At 42.7% G+C, this 17,212-nt stretch overlaps 1 protein-coding gene across 1 annotated transcript; it reads left to right on the forward strand.

Moving 5' to 3' along the window:
• Positions 1 to 505: 505 nt before the first annotated feature.
• On the forward strand, positions 506 to 12,328 carry NPAP1 (nuclear pore associated protein 1). Its single transcript, XM_053907683.1, has 5 exons — positions 506 to 591; positions 10,094 to 10,194; positions 10,543 to 11,513; positions 11,609 to 11,732; positions 12,073 to 12,328. The coding sequence occupies exons 1-5, from the start codon at positions 506 to 508 to the stop codon at positions 12,249 to 12,251; spliced, it is 1,461 nt and encodes a 486-aa protein (XP_053763658.1). The 3' UTR covers positions 12,252 to 12,328.
• The last annotated feature ends 4,884 nt before the right edge of the window (positions 12,329 to 17,212 follow it).

Below are 17,212 nucleotides of genomic sequence, written 5' to 3' on the forward strand. Positions count from 1 at the left end.
AAGTGTGCCCTTTCACTACATGCCCCCAAACTACATTTCTGTTTTTATTAATACGTTTTCTCCTCTTTTCCCCATGGTACTTTATGTACTTCAGTGTCACTTTATATGGCTATCAGTAGTTCCATATCTTGCATTTCAGTTGTTTCTATTTCTGTTTGCATTGTCAGCAATTCTCTGTAGCCTTTATGTTCACTTCTTTCTCTTTTCCTGCCAATTAAACCATTTATTAGCTTTGGAAAATGCAGGAATTAAAATATCAAACTCTAATTCAGGGTTACATTTTCTTACCTGTTCCATCACATGATAGCCTTTATCAATCTTCCAGTCATCTGTTTTTTTCATGTGCATAAAACAATGAAAGTTGGGAATATACTATTAAACCATTATGTTGAAGAAGCATAACCTTCAAAGTTCAATAAGGAAACACTTAATTCTCCCACCTCCCTCCTCACTGACAGTACCTATTCAAATCTACTCTGTGGATTCAATTTGTTACCATCCTTACATGAGTCATGGGCATGACTTGTCTGATCACTCACAGATCATCTTCGTCGTCATCATCATCATCATCATCATCAATAACATTCTCTGGTAATTCTGACTCATTAACTATAATGTTTATTTCACAATAATGATCGACTTTGAATTTATTCAAAGTAAAAACCTCCCTTTTCCCTCAACTCAACGTGGCTTTAGGTGGGAATTTTAATATAGGACAATAGGAGAAAATGATTCATTCTTCCCTGTTTCCCTAGCCTGTATTTCTACCTTCCTTTCTAGCTTGTCATCAGAAATTTCTTATCCTTGGGGTCATGGAAAGAGAAATAGGGGCAGGAAGAGGCAGAAAATGTCCTCTTTGATTTTTACTCTTTTGAGCTGGTACCAATATTCTCTTAGCCTGGCACTGTTTAAAGTTGATTCTTACTCTTGTGGTACTTGGTGGGTTCTTGAGCTACCTTCCTTCACTGGTAAGGCACACAGAAGAATAGCACCCCTCCCCCGAAGATATCCATGTCCTGATCCCCAAAACCTGTGAATATGTTGTTCTACATGGTAAAAGGGACTTTGAAGATGTGATTAAATTAATGATCTTGAGATAGGGAGATAATCCTGGATTATTCACGTGAGTCCCACGTCATCATAAGGGTCCTTATAAGAGGAGGAGACAGTAGGGTCCAACCCAGAAGGCAATATGCCAATGGAAGAAACGGGACAGAGAGAGAGAGAGATTTGGCCTTGGAAATGAAGGAAGGAGCCACAACTCCACTCAGGTGGCCTCTAGGAGCTAAAAAAGGCAAAGAAACAGATTATTCTCTGGAAGTCTCCAGAAGGAATAGTTTGATCACACCTTGATTTTAGACTTCTGACCTGTATAACTGTAAGAGAATAACTTGGTATTGTTTTAAGATGCTAAATCTGTGGTAATTTGTTACAGCGACAATAAAAAAAGTAACATAGTTGAGGATCCCTGAACGCCACTGCTCTGATGCAGATGAATGAATCTTCTCCAGAAGATTGTTTTAAGACTCCTGCCTCAGCCTTGGAGCAGTTATTAATATGGCTATTAATCAGGCTATTTCTGCTGAGGCCTACTTACTTCTCTAGGTAGCCTTCTTGGCTGAGACACAGGACAATCCCAAGGTGCCTCTCCAGCATTATACCCCTCTGAAATACACCTTTATCCCATAGATGGAAGTACAGTGGTTTCTTAGCTGTAATTTTCCACTTTATTTGTATAGCCTGATTGAGCCACCTTCTTGTCTTTCACCGTTTTCCAGTGTTACTCCCCAATACTCTATGGGCCTGGTATCAGAACACCTCTACCAGATCTAAAATAGAAATAAAGAAATTCTTTCCCTCTTCACTGACAACTTCCATTGAAGAAAATTCTCTCTTCAAATTATAACTTCTCCCTCATTCTCTTCAGTTTAAAGGAAAAGTTACAAAACGTGTTTTTAACATATGTAACCTAGCCCCTTACTATGGAATATCAAATTCCTTGCCACCTATGTTGTTGGTTATATAACTGAGACTGAGATGTAAAGAGCCTTATCTTAACATCCTGTTATGATGATTACATCGTCAATCTGGATCAGCCAATAAGAAAAGCAACACACAGACAGAACTCCCTCAAATTAAAAGGCAATCCTTGATCTCTAACTTTATCCAGAGATAATTATTCTTTCACAATTCTAAAACAAGCCAATGATTTAATTTCCCCAAAACATATTATATCAAAGATAGCAAGCTATAGTATATCTCTGGCCATCAGAGATAAATAAAAGGATAAACCTGGGAAGTAACAGCTGACAGTTAAACTGCAGAGAGGGAGCCATTTTTATTTTTTTATTGTTTCCAATTTTAATGAGATATAATTGACAGTAACATTGTATAAGCATAAGGTATACATACAATGACTTGATATATGTACATAATGCAAAATGGTTACCACCACAAAGTTATGTAACACATCCATCACCTCACATAGTTACCTTGTGTGTGTGTGTGTGTGTGTGTGTGTGTGTGTGTGTGTGTGTTGAGAACTTTTAAGATGTACACTCGGGGCACCTGGGTGGCTCAGTCAGTTAAGCTTCCTACTTCAGCTCAGGTTTTGATCTCATGGTTCGTGAGTTCAAGCCCGTGTTGGGCTCTGTGCTGACAGCTCAGCATGGAGCCTGCTTCAGATTCAATCTCCCTCTCTCTCTGCCCCTCTCCCACTTGTGCTCTCTCTGTATCTCTCTCTCTCTCAAAAATGAACAAATATTAAAAAAAATTAAAATGTACTTTCTTAGCAACTTACAAATAAACAATATAATATTGTTAACTAGTGTCACCATGCTGTACATTATACCCCCCAAACTTATTCATGTTATAAGTGGAAGTTTGTACCCTTTGACTACTTTCATCCATTTCCCCCACCTAACCTCTTGCCCCTGGCAACCACCAGTCTGTTCTTGATTTTATAAGTTTTTTTTTTAGGTTCTACATATAAATGAGATCATACAGTATTTGTTTATCTATCTCCAACTTATTTCACTTAACATAATGCCCTCAAGTTTAATCTATATTGTTGCAAATAGCAGGATTTCCTTCTTTTTTAAGGGCGAATAATATTCTATTGTATGTATTGAATACAATGTATCCAATGCATTGTATGCACATTTTCTTTATCTCATCCATCAGTGGACACTTAGGATCATACAAGGCTACTATGAACAACACATTAGACAACCTAGAAGTCGATAAATTCCTAGGAACATATAAACTATCAAAAATGAATCACTGGGGCACATGGGTGGCTCAGTTGGTTAAATGTCTGACTTCGACTCAGGTCATGATCTCATGGTTCGTGAGTTTGAGCCCCACATGGGGCTTTCTGCTGTCAGTGCAGAGTCTGCTTCTGATCTTCTGTCTCCCTCTCTCTCTGCCCCTCCCCTGCTCTTGTGTGCTCTCTCTCTCTCAAAAATAAATAAACATTTTAAAAAATAATCATGAATAAATATAAAATCTAAAAGACAAATTACAAAAAAGAACTGTGAATCAGCAATCAAAAATATGCCAAAAAAACAAGTCTAAGAGAAATGGCTTTACTGATGAGTTCTACCAAACATTTAAAGATCTTTCTCAAACTTCAAAAAAACTGAAGAGGACAGTACACTTCTAAACTCATTTTATGAAGCCAGCATTACCCTGATACCAAAGCCAGATAAGGACACCACAAGAAAAGAAAACTACAGGCCAATATCTCTAATAAATATAGACTCAAAAATTATGAACAAAATACTAGCAAACTGAATTCAACAGCACATTAAAAGGATCACATGCCATAATCAAATGGGATTCATCTCTGAGATGAAAGGATGGTTTAAGATATGCAAATAAATATGATACATCACATTAATAGAATAAAACATAAACATTATGTGATCATCTCAACTGATGCATAAAAACATTTGACAGAATTCAACATCCATTCAAGCTAAAAACTTTCCTAAAACTGAGTATAGAAGGAATGTAACTCAACATAAAGGCAATATATGGCAAACCTACAGCTAATATCATACTCAATGGCAAAAGGTTGAAAGCTTTTCCTCTACAATGAGGAATGAGATAAGGATGCCCACTCTCTCCATTTCTGTTCAACATAGTACTAGAGGTCCTAGCCAGAGCAACCAGGCAAAAAAGGAAATAAAAGACATCCAAGTCAGAAATAATATATTCAGTAATACATAATCAACATACAAATATTGGTTACATTTCTATACCCTAAAAATGAATTATCTGAAAATGAGAGGGGGAAAAATCCCATTTACAATAGCATCAAAAACAATAAAATTCTCAGGAATAAATTTACTCAAGGAGGAAAAAGATATGTATGCTGAAAACTATATACATTGATTAAAAAAATTGAAGAAGACACAAACAAATGGAAGACATCTTGTGTGCATGAATTGAAAGAATTATTACTGTTAAAATGCCCATCCTACTCAAAATAATCTACAGATTCAATGCAATTTTATCTAGACTCCAATGGCATTTTTTTTACAAAAATAGAAAAAAAAACCTTAAAATTGATGTGGAATCACAAAATACCCCAAAAAACCAACTCAATCCTGATAAAGAACAGCAAAGCTGTAGGCATCACCCTTCCTGATTTCAAACTATATTACAAAGCTAAAATAATAAAAAATAGTATGAAACTGGCATAAAAACAGATACATAGACCAATGGAACAGAATAAAGAGTCCAGTAATATACCCACACATATATGGTCAACTTATATTTAACAAGGGAGCTAAAAATACTCAGTGTAGAAAAGATAGTCTCTTTAACAAATGGTGTTGGGAAAACTGGATGTTCAAATGCAAAAGAATGAAAATAGACCCTTATCTTATACCACACACACACACACACACACACACACACACACACACTGAGCTCAAAATGGACCGAAGCCTTAAATGTAAGACCTGAAACCATAAAACTCCAGTAGGAAATATAGGGAAAAAGCTCCTTGACATTGGTTTTGGCAATGATTTTATGGATATGACACCGAAAGCACAAACAACAAAAGTAAAAATAAATTGCATTGAACCAAAAAGCTTCTCAAAAAATGAAAAGACAACTTACAGAAGGGGAGAAAATATTTGCAAACCACATATCTGATAAGGGGTTATCCAAAATACATAAGGAACTCATAAATCTCAAAAAAAAAAAAAACCCTAAGCAATCCAATTTAAAAATGGGCAAAGGTCTTGAACAAACAGACATTTTCCCAAAGAAGATATTTAAGTGACCAACAAGTACATGAAGAGGTACTCAACATTACTGATCATCAGAGAAATTCAAATCAAAACCACAATGAAATATCACCTCATACATGTTAGAATGTCTATTACCAAATAGACAAGAGATAACAAGTGTTGATGTGTAGAAAAGGGAAACCTTGTATACTGTTGGCAGGAATGCAAATTGGTGCAGCCACTATATAAAACAGTATAAACATTTCCCCAAAATTTGAAAATAGAATTACTATATGATCCAGAAATTCCATTTCTGGGTATTTATTGAAAGGAAATGAAATCACTATTTTGAAAATATATCTGCACCCCTCTGTGCATTTTCATATTAATTTTTAAAAATTCATCTCAGAGATGGGAAGTAGTTTGTCCAAGACCCTCAGCTAATACTTGACTAAGCAGGTTTTGGCTAACTCCAAGGTAATATATTTTTAATTATAGATAGATAGATGATAGATAGATGATGATGATGATGATGATGATGAAAGATATATAGATCAATAGATAGGCCTTGCTAATTTATATGATAAAAAATTGTTTTTTTTCTGCTTATCAGTAAAAATATAATCTTAGTCCTAAAATTTTGATAAATAATTGGTAATTTTATATTTAAATCACCTTCCATGCATGTGCTCAAACCAAAATTCTGGGAATTATTCTTGATTTCTCTATTAATTCTACCCACACATAAACCGTTAGCAAGTATCTTTAGCTCTGGCTCCCTAACATCTCCTACATCTTTCCATCTCCCACCTCCACCATTTCTAGCCTAGTCTAAAACACAATCACATTTCACCTAGACTATATCAATAGCCTCCTAACTTCTTTTTATATCCCCCTACAGTTTTCCTCTACAGATTTCATGGCTCAAAATAAACAAAAGCTATCACTCCTCAAGGATGGGTATACGTTTTTGTGAAGGATCAGATAGTAAATATTTTAGGCCATGTGGATCATACAGTCTTTGTTGCAAATACCTAACTCGGCCATGTAGCATGAAAGTAGCCACAGATAGGGGTGCCTGTGTGACTCAGTTGGTTGAGCGATGGACTTTGGCTCAGGTCACTATCTTACAGTTTGTGAGTTCGAGCCCCGTGTTGGGCTCTGTGCTGACAGCTCAGAGACTGCAGCCTGCTTCAGATTCTGTGTCTCCCGCTCTCTCTGCCCTCCCCTGCTCACAGTTTGTCTCTCTCTGTCTCTGAATTATAAACGTTAAAATTTTTTTATTTTTTTAATTTTTATTTTTTTTAATTTTTTTAACGTTTATTTATTTTTGAGACAGAGAGAGACAGAGCATGAACGGGGGAGGGTCAGAGAGAGAGGGAGACACAGAATCTGAAACAGGCTCCAGGCTCTGAGCGGTCAGCACAGAGCCTGACGCCGGGCTCGAACTCCCAGACCGTGAGATCATGACCTGAGCTGAAGTCGGACGCTTAACCGACTGAGCCACCCAGGCGCCCCCGTTAAAATTTTTTTTAAAAAAAATTTAAAAAGTAGCCACAGATAATACACGAAGGTAAACAAAAGTGTGTGGTGGCATTTCAATAAAACTTGTTTACAAAAATTAAGATGCTGCTGAATTTGACCCACCCCTTCCCTAACTGAAGACTAACCAAACGCTTCCCTTTGCCTTAGAATGAAGTACAAGTTCTTTAACTGACCCATGAGACTTTACATGATCTCGCCACTGTCTTATCTTCCCAAACTTTTCCAACATTTGTCCTACTCTGTATTCTGTATACTCCTCCTTTCCCTCACAATTGTTTGAACCTGAAAGTTTATTGTCAGCATATAACTTATACATCAACTCTTTATTCTGCCTGCAGTGCTCTTCTCCCAGACTTTTTGCACAGCTGGTGACTGATAATTTGGAACTCTTCTTCAACACAGCACCTTGTAAGGAAAGGCCTTCCCATGCCACAGAATCCAAGTGCTCCGGCTCTATGACGGGCAGTATAAATGATCCTGCTTTATTTCCTTTAAGACATTTGCATTTATCTGAAATGATTCTGTTGGCTTGTTGTCCAGAGTGCATATTCACCTCTATCCTACCTCCCCAAAATAGATTGTAAGCTTCAAGAGTAAGGGCCTATACCTTTCCTATTGCCTGTTCCATCCTCCACCCCTACAATGGTTCCAGGCATATAGCAGGTGCTTGCTAAATTATTCGTAACAGAAAATATGAAAGAAGTGTTTATGAGAGATTTTTATATGTATCTACTGGGTCTTCAGTTGAATGTAGAATAACTCATGAATGCCATAATTCAACACTTCAGCAAAATTCCCATAGATCATCTCCACTGACAATAATCCCAAAAAGCATATTTAATTATAAACACAAAACTAGTCTGTTTTATACCCCCCAAAAACGTACATAAGTATGAAATTAAAGTTTAGCAATGTCATCACTCATCTTATAAAACCTTTCAATAGTTCCTAAATATTTTAGCTTAAAAATATTGTGCTCTTGTGATATTATAAACAAGCAAATGATGAGAAATTACATTAAATACACAAATATGATATAACCACTATTCTTGTTTTATTTCTTAAAAGTCGATGCATATGTTAACTTATTTTTACAGTTTAATGTATTCGTTTACACATCACACAGTTGTCCTTTCTTTATATTTACATTTAAGCTAATTTCAAAGTAGGGACTTTTCCATTGAAATGGCGCTTGCATAATATAAACACATGATTTCCATTCACAGATTTTAATATATAATTATTAAAATAACAACTAAATATTATCTGTCTGCTCATAAATTCTAACTTCAGAATAAACGAATGCTCTTGAATCCATTTTAGTTCTGTGTTTTTACCAATAGGTGGCAATGAACAATCCTCCCTACATTTGCTTTATCATAATTGGAGACAACGTAAGTCCTGTCTCCTAACAATACAGGATTTTACTAAAGAGTAGTTACAGGAAAGAAATGTAATCTAAAAGGCAACCCATTCTTATTATCCACCACCTCCAATTTTTAAACTTTTCTTTAGATGTCGAGCTAAAATCATCAAGCAACATTTCTGTAGTAATCCCCGGTCTGTCTGGTGAGACCATGCGATGTAATTCTCTAACCATTCTATATGACAGTTCTGAAGCTAATAGGAAAGTTATCTTTTCTGATGTAGCATTACAAATTTTATCAACCTTTTCTCCTGAGACACGGTATGGCTTCGGATGTTCCATGCTGTTTAACCTTTTTTTTTTTTTTTTTTTTTTGCTTATTTATTTATTTAGAAAGAGAGAGCAAGTGGGGTGGCAGGTAGGGCAGAGAGAGAGAGGGGAGAGAGAATCCCAAGCAGGCTCTGCACTGTCAGTGTAGAGCCCAGTGCAGGGCTCGAACTCATAAACTGTGAGATCATGACCTGAGCCAAAATCAAGAGTCAGATGCTTAACTTACTGAGCCACCCAGGCACCCCAACTGCTTAACCTTCTTTGACATCTTCCAATTAGTTTGTGTCCATTTTAAAATACAGCATCCAAGTGGAATCGTAGTGTACAATGTAGGCAATGCAAAATTCAGTGGGACTATTATTCACCTTTCTTACGGATACTATATTTCTATTAATCCACCTCAAAACTTCATTGTCTTCCATCCAGTATGTCACACTAAGATTTTTTTACTAGGATCATATATTTTTAAAAAGATCCTCAGATCTTATTCACATCTTGCATTTTGAAACAAGTTCAAGCTTGTTTCATCTTTGGTGTCTTAATTTTTTATCTCAGCCAGTTGATACCAGTTTGAATATTGATTTGGTCTTCTGTTGTGTTTGACCATCTTTCCCAGATTTAATATCCACAATATAACAAATTTCTCTCTTTCTTTTTACCCAAATTATTGTTTTAATTTTTTAAGAATTCTTAACTGAGTTAAAAACTTCTGAAGTTCCAGAGTCTCCACCAGACATTTTATTGCTTGATGTTTTTACATTGGAAATTGTGATCCACAACAGAAGACACCCACCTATATACTTAACTATGTGAATGGCATAAATCAAAATTTTGGTAATCAGGGATGTCAGTTCTGACTGAGGCATTTCTGAAATAGAGTGCACCTGAGTTGTATGTTAGGCTTTCATCGTGGACTTGACATATTACATGTAATTCTCACTATATACCACAAATATCATCAAAAGCTACTTTACCATCAACATAATCCTTAGATCATAATTTTGACCATTCTCCCCAGTCATACTCATTCATATCTATATCAACTTCATTGCTAAAATCACATGAGGAGCTAAAACTTTGTGAAAAGTCTTTCAAATGTAACTTTTCAACCATCACTTCAATGGCCCACAAAGAGTCAATATCTGTTTCAATCTTTATTTACTTATTTTAGCTCTACCTCTATTATAGTTCTTCTTATTATTATTTGTAGCTTAAATCATGAAGGAGATACCTCACAGCAAAACAAACTCCTGTCAGATTTTGTGCCGCATGTTTACAAAGGCATCATCGCCTAATTACAGCTGTGTTGGTCCACAAGCCACAGCTCAGAATTATTCAGTATGAGGCAGCAAAGGAGGCTTTGATGTAGAGCCCTTAACACAAGACAATGCAAATGACATTTACTAGGAATTTTTTCCCCCATTAATGAACAGTACTTCAGGGAGTGTAAAGGCAAGAGGCATGTAATTTCTGAACTATTTAAATTGCTAATTAGATCTGTACAAGAGGTGTATTCCTAATGCAGACAATTACAACGGCTCCTAAGTGTTTGCCTTACAGTTGCTAATTACCGCAGAAGCCAATTAATTACCACCTCACTCCCCCACAGTCCCCACGCAGTGGCCCTGCTGCTTGTATACAACTGCCACAGGCAGCCGGAAATCTATATACCAGCCACCGGTGGCCAGCGGGAAGTCCCAGAAGTGGGAGGCTAAGGGGCGGGGCTTTGGGGCCTCGCCCTTTGCCCTTTGCTGTAGTCACTTGCCATGCTGCGCCTGCACGCCCCTGTTTGCGCTGTGTTCCAGGGAGGCGTCACAAGGGCCTGGCTCAGTCACTCAGGCTCAGTGCCTGCTTAACTGTCAGAGGAGTCAGAAGCTCAGGAGGCGCTCTCCAGCTTTTTTACTCCCATCTTGCAATCGTTTGGTGCACAACCAGCCCAATATGGGCAACCTGCTTTGTAAGTGTCATTTCCCACCCCGCCACGTCCGTTGCCTGGCGGTGTTCGGCCCCTGCCTCCCCGCCCCCCACTCCCGTGATGCTGTTCCACCACCTTGCCAGGACCACCCCGCTGCTCCTTCACTTGCCCTGGGCGCGGGCGATTCCACTGGGATCGTGGGCCTTTACCAGCTAGTTTATACATCCAGCCAAAGAGGCGGTACCCCATCCGGCAGGCCACATGTACCCCTCTGGGGATCCTTCCCTTGGTGAACTGGAGTAACTCTCTGAAAAAACCTGTGCTGTCTGCTCATAATTCCATGATGTTTGGACACTCCAAAGCCAAAAGGATCCTTCCTATGGGGCGCAAATTCACTCTCCCACATTCACTATCTGAGAAGGTAGAGGAGGCTGTGGAGACGATACCATCCAGGCACCTCCCACTTTCGTGCCCATCTGGGGTGGAGGAGAAGGTCCAGGAAGATCCCAGAAAAAAGATGGAGGATCTTGTAGAGACCAAAGGGCAGAATGGTGGGAACAGGGTCCCCCATAACGTTGGGGACATACCATTTAAATGTCCCCTGGAGACCGGTGGACTTCTCAGTTCCTTGCAGTGCAGCCCTGCACCTTTGGACCTCCATCCTAATCCTCCAGAAGACGGTTTGAGGGAGAACACCCAGAAGTCTCTGATGAACTGCTGCCCTGAAGGCCACATAGTCACCTCCTCACATGGCCCAGCCGGGAGTGTCGTGCCTGATACAGATGCAGCAGTGCTCTCCGACCCAACCCCGTGCTGCCCCTTACTGCAGGAGACATCAACAAAGCAAGTGTTGGGTGAAAACCATCAGCCTGTTGGGGACACATCATACCTATCCAGGAAGGAGATACAGGCTAATGAGCCTTCAGGCATCTCATCAAGGAGCTCTTTTTCCCCTGTATCTGCCAGCAGTAGGCCCTGCAAATGGAAAACATCCATGTCACATTCTTGGCTACTGCCACTGCCCCAGTTGTGCGGCCAGGGCCAGTTGCCCCCACTTCCTAAGTTTCCTTGCATAGCTATTGACAAAAACATGGACACCTTCAAGAATTCAAATGTCAGAGGAATAAGATCTTGGAAGACAAAAGAGAGATCAAAGGAGACTGCTCAGACGCTTAGCCTGCCACTTCTTTATCCCTACTTGCCTCAGAGACTGCTAACTCTCTGCTTTTGGGGAGTCACACTTTGCAAGTCCCTATTCCTACTGATGACTTGGCTGACCAATCTGCCAAGTCCCTGATTCCCTCTGTCCCTCCATCTTTAACACCAAACATTGGTCAGAAGACAGCACAGATAATTTCTAAATCTTCTCCATAGAGGTTAGAGTGGGGGAGAGCCAAAGCATAAGAGACTCTTAAAAACTGAGAACAAACTGAGGGTTGATGAGGGTGGGAGGGAGGGGAGGGTGGGTGATGGGTATTGAGGAGGGCACCTTTTGGGATGAGCACTGGGTGTTGTATGGAAACCAATTTGACAATAGATTTCATATATTGAAAAAAATAATAAAAATGTTATTACAGCTTAAAAAAAAAAAAAAACTTCTCCAACTGTTCCTGCTGGTTTTGTTCCTCATCTTAGTTCCAATCACATTTGTGGAATTCCTGTGAAGAAAGAAGGCCCGCTTCAGCCAGTCACTGCTGTAACATATCTTATTTCTGACATCACCACACTTCCTAACACCTCAACCCCCTCCTTACAGCCACCCTCCTGCGACACAGAATCCCCAGTGCCTATGTGTGTAGATTCCCCCCCCTCCTATCCTACCCGCCCCTCTTCCAAATCCTTCCACACATAGCCCTGTTTCAATTGTCCAGCCCATCAGTTCTAAGACAGTTGCTTCTACCATCGCAGCCAATGCATCTACATCTACCTTCAAGCTTATGTCAGGTCCTGGTGTCGTCAACATGGACACCACTCCCCTTTCAAAGGCTGTTATTTTCAGATCTCCCCAAGAATCTGGAATGGGATCTCCTTCATTTCCCCAGGGCCATTGCAGTTTGAAGCAGAGGTGCCCTGCAAAGTCTCCAGTTTTCACCAGCCCACCTAGAGATCAGAAGACAGCCCTTCTTGCCAGTGTTGCTGTTTCCACTAGCTTATGCCTTATGGATTCTAGAGTCACCTCCACTCCAGTAGGCAAGCCCTCTGCAAACTGCAACTCGGCCTGTAACAGTGAAGCCATGGACACTACATCACCATCTCAAGCTTCCATCTTCTGTTCCTCCCCTGAGTCCAGGGACAACCATTTCCCACTTAACATGGTGTTTTCTGGTTCTGATAACATACCACCCTGTGGCAGCACTGTGGTGGCCCATGACTCTATCCATTTACCTAAAAAGTCATCCATTGGACAGACCTGAGTTTTCAACCACTCTGACCCAGGAATCACCTCTCAGCCCACAACTGGGCATCATAATGGGCAGCAGCCTGACAATTCTCACCTGTTAGGAACACCAGTAGCCTCAACACCAGCTATGGACCCAACTGCTCTTGTAGCCCAGCTACCCAGAGACAACACAGTGAAGGCAGGTTTGCAGGTTCTGCATCCATTACCACGCTCAGTATCCAGCCGGCCTCTAGTGACAAGCCAGGAATTCTGCCCATTGGTGTATCTACCACAACAGGCTTTGGAGTTGCCACAGGGATGCCCAGCACCAGGGATGGTGGCTCACCATTAGCTGACAGTACTTCAGGCCAACATGTGTGTTCGGAACTGCAGCCCCTATGGGCAGTGGTGTGTACATCCCAGGCCCCATTCATTCACAGTCATCCGGAGTATTCAACCTTGGGGCAGGACTGAACGGGGTACCAAGAACCATTTCTGCTCCAACTTTAGGTCAGACAACCTGGAATCACTGTGGTGATGGCATGGCTGCTGCTGTAGGAGGAACAAATATCGTCCCAGTATTTGGACAAAATGCTAGTTCCACCTTGAATCCAGGCACTTGGGGCCCACCCGCCAAAACCCAGGGAGTGGAGCAGTGGGGCAGGGTTGCACTGTTCCCACAGATGGAGACTCCACAGTCCCCACTACCCATAAGTGCCCCGGGGGCTCATCCCGACAGAGAAAACTTTCCTCATGTAGAGGAGATGCCACCATGGAGAAGAGGACTAAGTCAAGAGACCAAGCAGCCTCCCCCTTAATCTGAGCAGCGAGGGGCCAACCATTAAAAACCCAGGTGATGGAGTGGTGGAAAAGGGCTACACCGTTCCCTCGGGTGGATACTCAGCTACTTCTCATACCTGTAAGCACACCCAGTACTCATGTTCACAAAGAACACTTGCCCCACATGACCAACCCACCAGCATGGAGAAGAAACCTATGTCAGCACACGAGCCAGCCTCCTCCTAAAATCTGATCAACAGGGGGCCAGCAGTCAAAAACCCAGGTGATGGAGTAGTGGGAGAGGGTCATGCTGTTCACACAGGTGGAGACTCAGCTGCTCCTCCAACCTGTAAGCACACCTGGCACTCAACTACAGAAAGAAAACTTGCCCCACATGACCGAGACACCAGCATGGAGAAGAAACAAGTGTCAGGACACATGCGAGGCTCCCCCTTAAGTCTGAGCAGCAGGGGGCCGCCATCAAAAATCCAGGTGATGGAGTAGTGGGAGAGGGCCGCCCTGTACCCTTAAGTGGTTCTCTAGTATTCCTGTTAGCCTCAAGTGCACCCAGAGACAATCTGCACAAAGAAAATTGACCCATGTGACCGAGCCACCAGAACCAGGAAGGAACGTGGGTCAGGACACGTGCCAGCTGCTTCTTAAATCTGATCATAAGGGGACCAGCCGTCCAAAACCCAGGTGATGGAGTAGTGGAGGAGGGCCACAGTGTTCCCACAGGTAGAAGCCCTAGTTTTCCTGTTAGCCCCAAGTGCTCCCAGAGCCAATCTGCACAAAGAAAACTTGCACCACGTGACCAAGCCACCAGCACGGAGACAAAATGTAGGTCAGGACACATGCCAGCCTTCTTCTTAAATCTGATGGGCAGGAGGCTAGCTGTCCAAAACCCAGGTGATGGAGTAGAGGGAGAGGGCCACGCTCTTCACTCAGGTAGAATCTCTAGTGTTCCTGTTAGCCGCAAGGGCACCCAGAGCCAATCTGCACAAAGAAAACTTGCCCCACGTGACTGAGCCACCAGCACGGAGAAGAAACATGGATCAGGACACGTGCCAGCCTGTTCCTTAAATCTGATCGGAGGGGGAGAGCCATCAAAGACACAGGTGATGGACTAGTGGGAGAGGGCCACGCTCTTCGTGCAGGTAGAAGCTCTAGTGTTCCTGTTAACCCCAAGGGCACCCAGAGCCATCTGCACGAAGAAAACTTGCCCCACAAGACCGGGCAACCAGCACAGAGATGAAACATGGGTCAGGACACATGCCAGGCTCCCCCTTAAGTCTGAGCAGCAGGGGGCCAGCCATCAAAAATCCAGGTGATGGAGTAGTGGCAGAGGGCCACAGTGTTCCCACAGGTAGAAGCTCTAGTTTCCCTGTTAGCTCCAAGTGCTCCCAGAGACAATCTGCACAGAGAAAACTTGCACCACATGACCGAGCCACCAGCACAGAGATGAAGGTGGGTCAGGACATATGCCAGGCTCCCCCTTAAGTCTGAGGAGCAGGGGACCAGCGATCAAAAATCCAGGTGATGGAGTAGTGGGAGAGGTCCGCCCTGTACCCTCATGTGGAATCTCTAGTATTTCTGTTAGCCTCAAGGGCACCTAGAGCCAATCTGCACAAAGAAAATTGGCCCACGTGACTGAGACACAAGGACCAAGAAGAAACATGAGTCAGGACACATGCCAGCCTGCTGCTTAAATCTGATCAGCAGAGGGCAAGCAGTCCAAAACCCACGTGATTGAGTAGTGGGAGAGGGCCACAGTGTTCCCACGTCCAAAACACAGGTGATGGAGTAGTGAGAGAGAGCCACACTCTTCACTCTTCAGGTAGAAGCGCTAGTGTTCCTGTTAGCCCCAAGGGCACCTAGAACTAATCTGCACAAAGAAATCTTGCCTCATGTGACCGAGCCACCAGCACCAAAAAGAAACATGGGTCAGGACAGGTGTCAGCATCCTTCTTAAATCTGATGCGCAGGGGGCTAGCTGTCCAAAACCCAGGTGATGGAGTAGTGTGAGAAGGCCACACTCTTCACCCAGGTAGAAGTTCTAGGTAGCCCCAAGGGCACCCAGAGACAATCTGCATGAAGAAAACTTGTGCAACGTGACCGAGCCACCAGCACGGAGACGAAACGTGGTCAGGATACGAGCCAGACTGATTCTTAAATCTCATCGGCAGAGGGCCAGCCATCCAAAACCCAGGTGATGGAGTAGTGGGAGAGGGCCACAGTGTTCCCGCAGGTAGAAGCTCTAGTATTTCTGTTAGCTGCAAGGGCACCCAGAACCAATCTGCACAAAGAAAACTTTCCCCACATGACAGAGTCACCAGCACTAAGAAGAAATGTAGGTAAGGACAGGTGTCAACCTCCTTCTTAAATCTGATCAGCAGGGGGCGAGACGTCCAAAACACAGGTGATGGAGTAGTGAGAGAGAGCCACACTCTTCACGCAGGAGAAGACTTAGTGTTCTTGCTAGCCCCAAGGACACCCAGAGACAATCTGCACAAAGAAAACTTGCCCAACGTGACCGAGCCACCAGCATGGAGAACAAACCAGTGTCAGGACACATGCCAGGCTCCCCCTTAAGTCTGAGCAGCAGGGGGCCAGCAATCAAAAATCCAGGTAATAGAGTAGTGGGAGAGGGCCACCCTGTTTCTTCAGGTGGAGTCTCCAGTATTCCTGTTTGCCTCAAGGGTACCCACAGTGAAACTGCACAAAGCAAACCTGGCCCACATGACCGAGCTACAAGAACCTAGAAGAAACATGAATCAGGACACGTGCCAGCCTGCTTCTTAAATTGATTGTCAGGGAACCAGCCGTCCAAAACCCAGGTGATGGAGAAGTGGGAGAGGGCCACAGTGTTCCCGCAGGTAGAAGCTCTAGTTTTCCTGTTAGCACAAGGGCTACCAGAGCCAATCTGCACAAAGAAAACTTGTCCCACGGGACCGAGCCACAAGCACAGAGATGAAATGTGGGTCAGGACAGGTACCATCCTGTGTCTTAAATCTGATGGGCAGGGGGCTAGCTGTCCAAAACCCAGGTGATGGAGTAGAGGGAGAGGGCCATGCTCTTTACCCAGGTAGAAGCTCTAGTTTCCCTGTTAGCCCCAAGGGCACTCAGAGACAATGTACATGAAGAAAACTTGTCCCATGTGACCGAGCCACAAGCACGGAGACGAAACGTGGGTCAGGACTTGTGCCAACCTGCTTCTTAAATCTGATCGGCAGAGGGCCAGCCGACCAAAACCCAGGTAATGGAGTAGAGGGTGAAGGCCACGTTGTTCACACAGGTAGAAGCTCTAGTGTTCCTGTTTGCTGCAAGGGTACCTAGAGAAAATCTGCACAAAGAAAACTTGCCCCACGTGACCGGGCCAATGGAACAAAGCAGAACCTTGGGTCAGGACTCAGGCCAGTCTGCTTCTTATATCTGATCGGCAGAGGGCCAGCCGTCCAAAACCCAGGTGATGGAGTAGTGGGAGAGGGCCACCCTCTTCATGCAGGTAGAAACGCTGGTGTTCCTGTTAGCCGTAAGGGCACCCAGAACCAATGTGCACAAAGAAAACTTTCCCCAGGTACTGAGTCACCATCACTAAGAAGAAACGTGGGTCAGGACAGGTATCAGCCTCTTTCTTAAATCAGATCGCCAGG

The sequence above is a fragment of the Panthera pardus genome, unplaced genomic scaffold (assembly GCF_024362965.1).
Source record: "Panthera pardus isolate Hobbes unplaced genomic scaffold, ASM2436296v1 HiC_scaffold_2, whole genome shotgun sequence".
Lineage (NCBI taxonomy): Eukaryota > Metazoa > Chordata > Mammalia > Carnivora > Felidae > Panthera > Panthera pardus.

Coding starts and splice junctions, on each gene's coding strand:
- NPAP1 (XM_053907683.1), top strand. CDS start 506: ATGAGTCATGGGCATGACTTGTCTGATCACTCACAGATCATCTTCGTC. Junction 10,195..10,542: donor GGAAGTCCCAGAAGTGGGAG/GCTAAGGGGCGG, acceptor CCACCTTGCCAG/GACCACCCCGCTGCTCCTTC. Junction 11,733..12,072: donor ATCTTTAACACCAAACATTG/GTCAGAAGACAG, acceptor TGAAGAAAGAAG/GCCCGCTTCAGCCAGTCACT.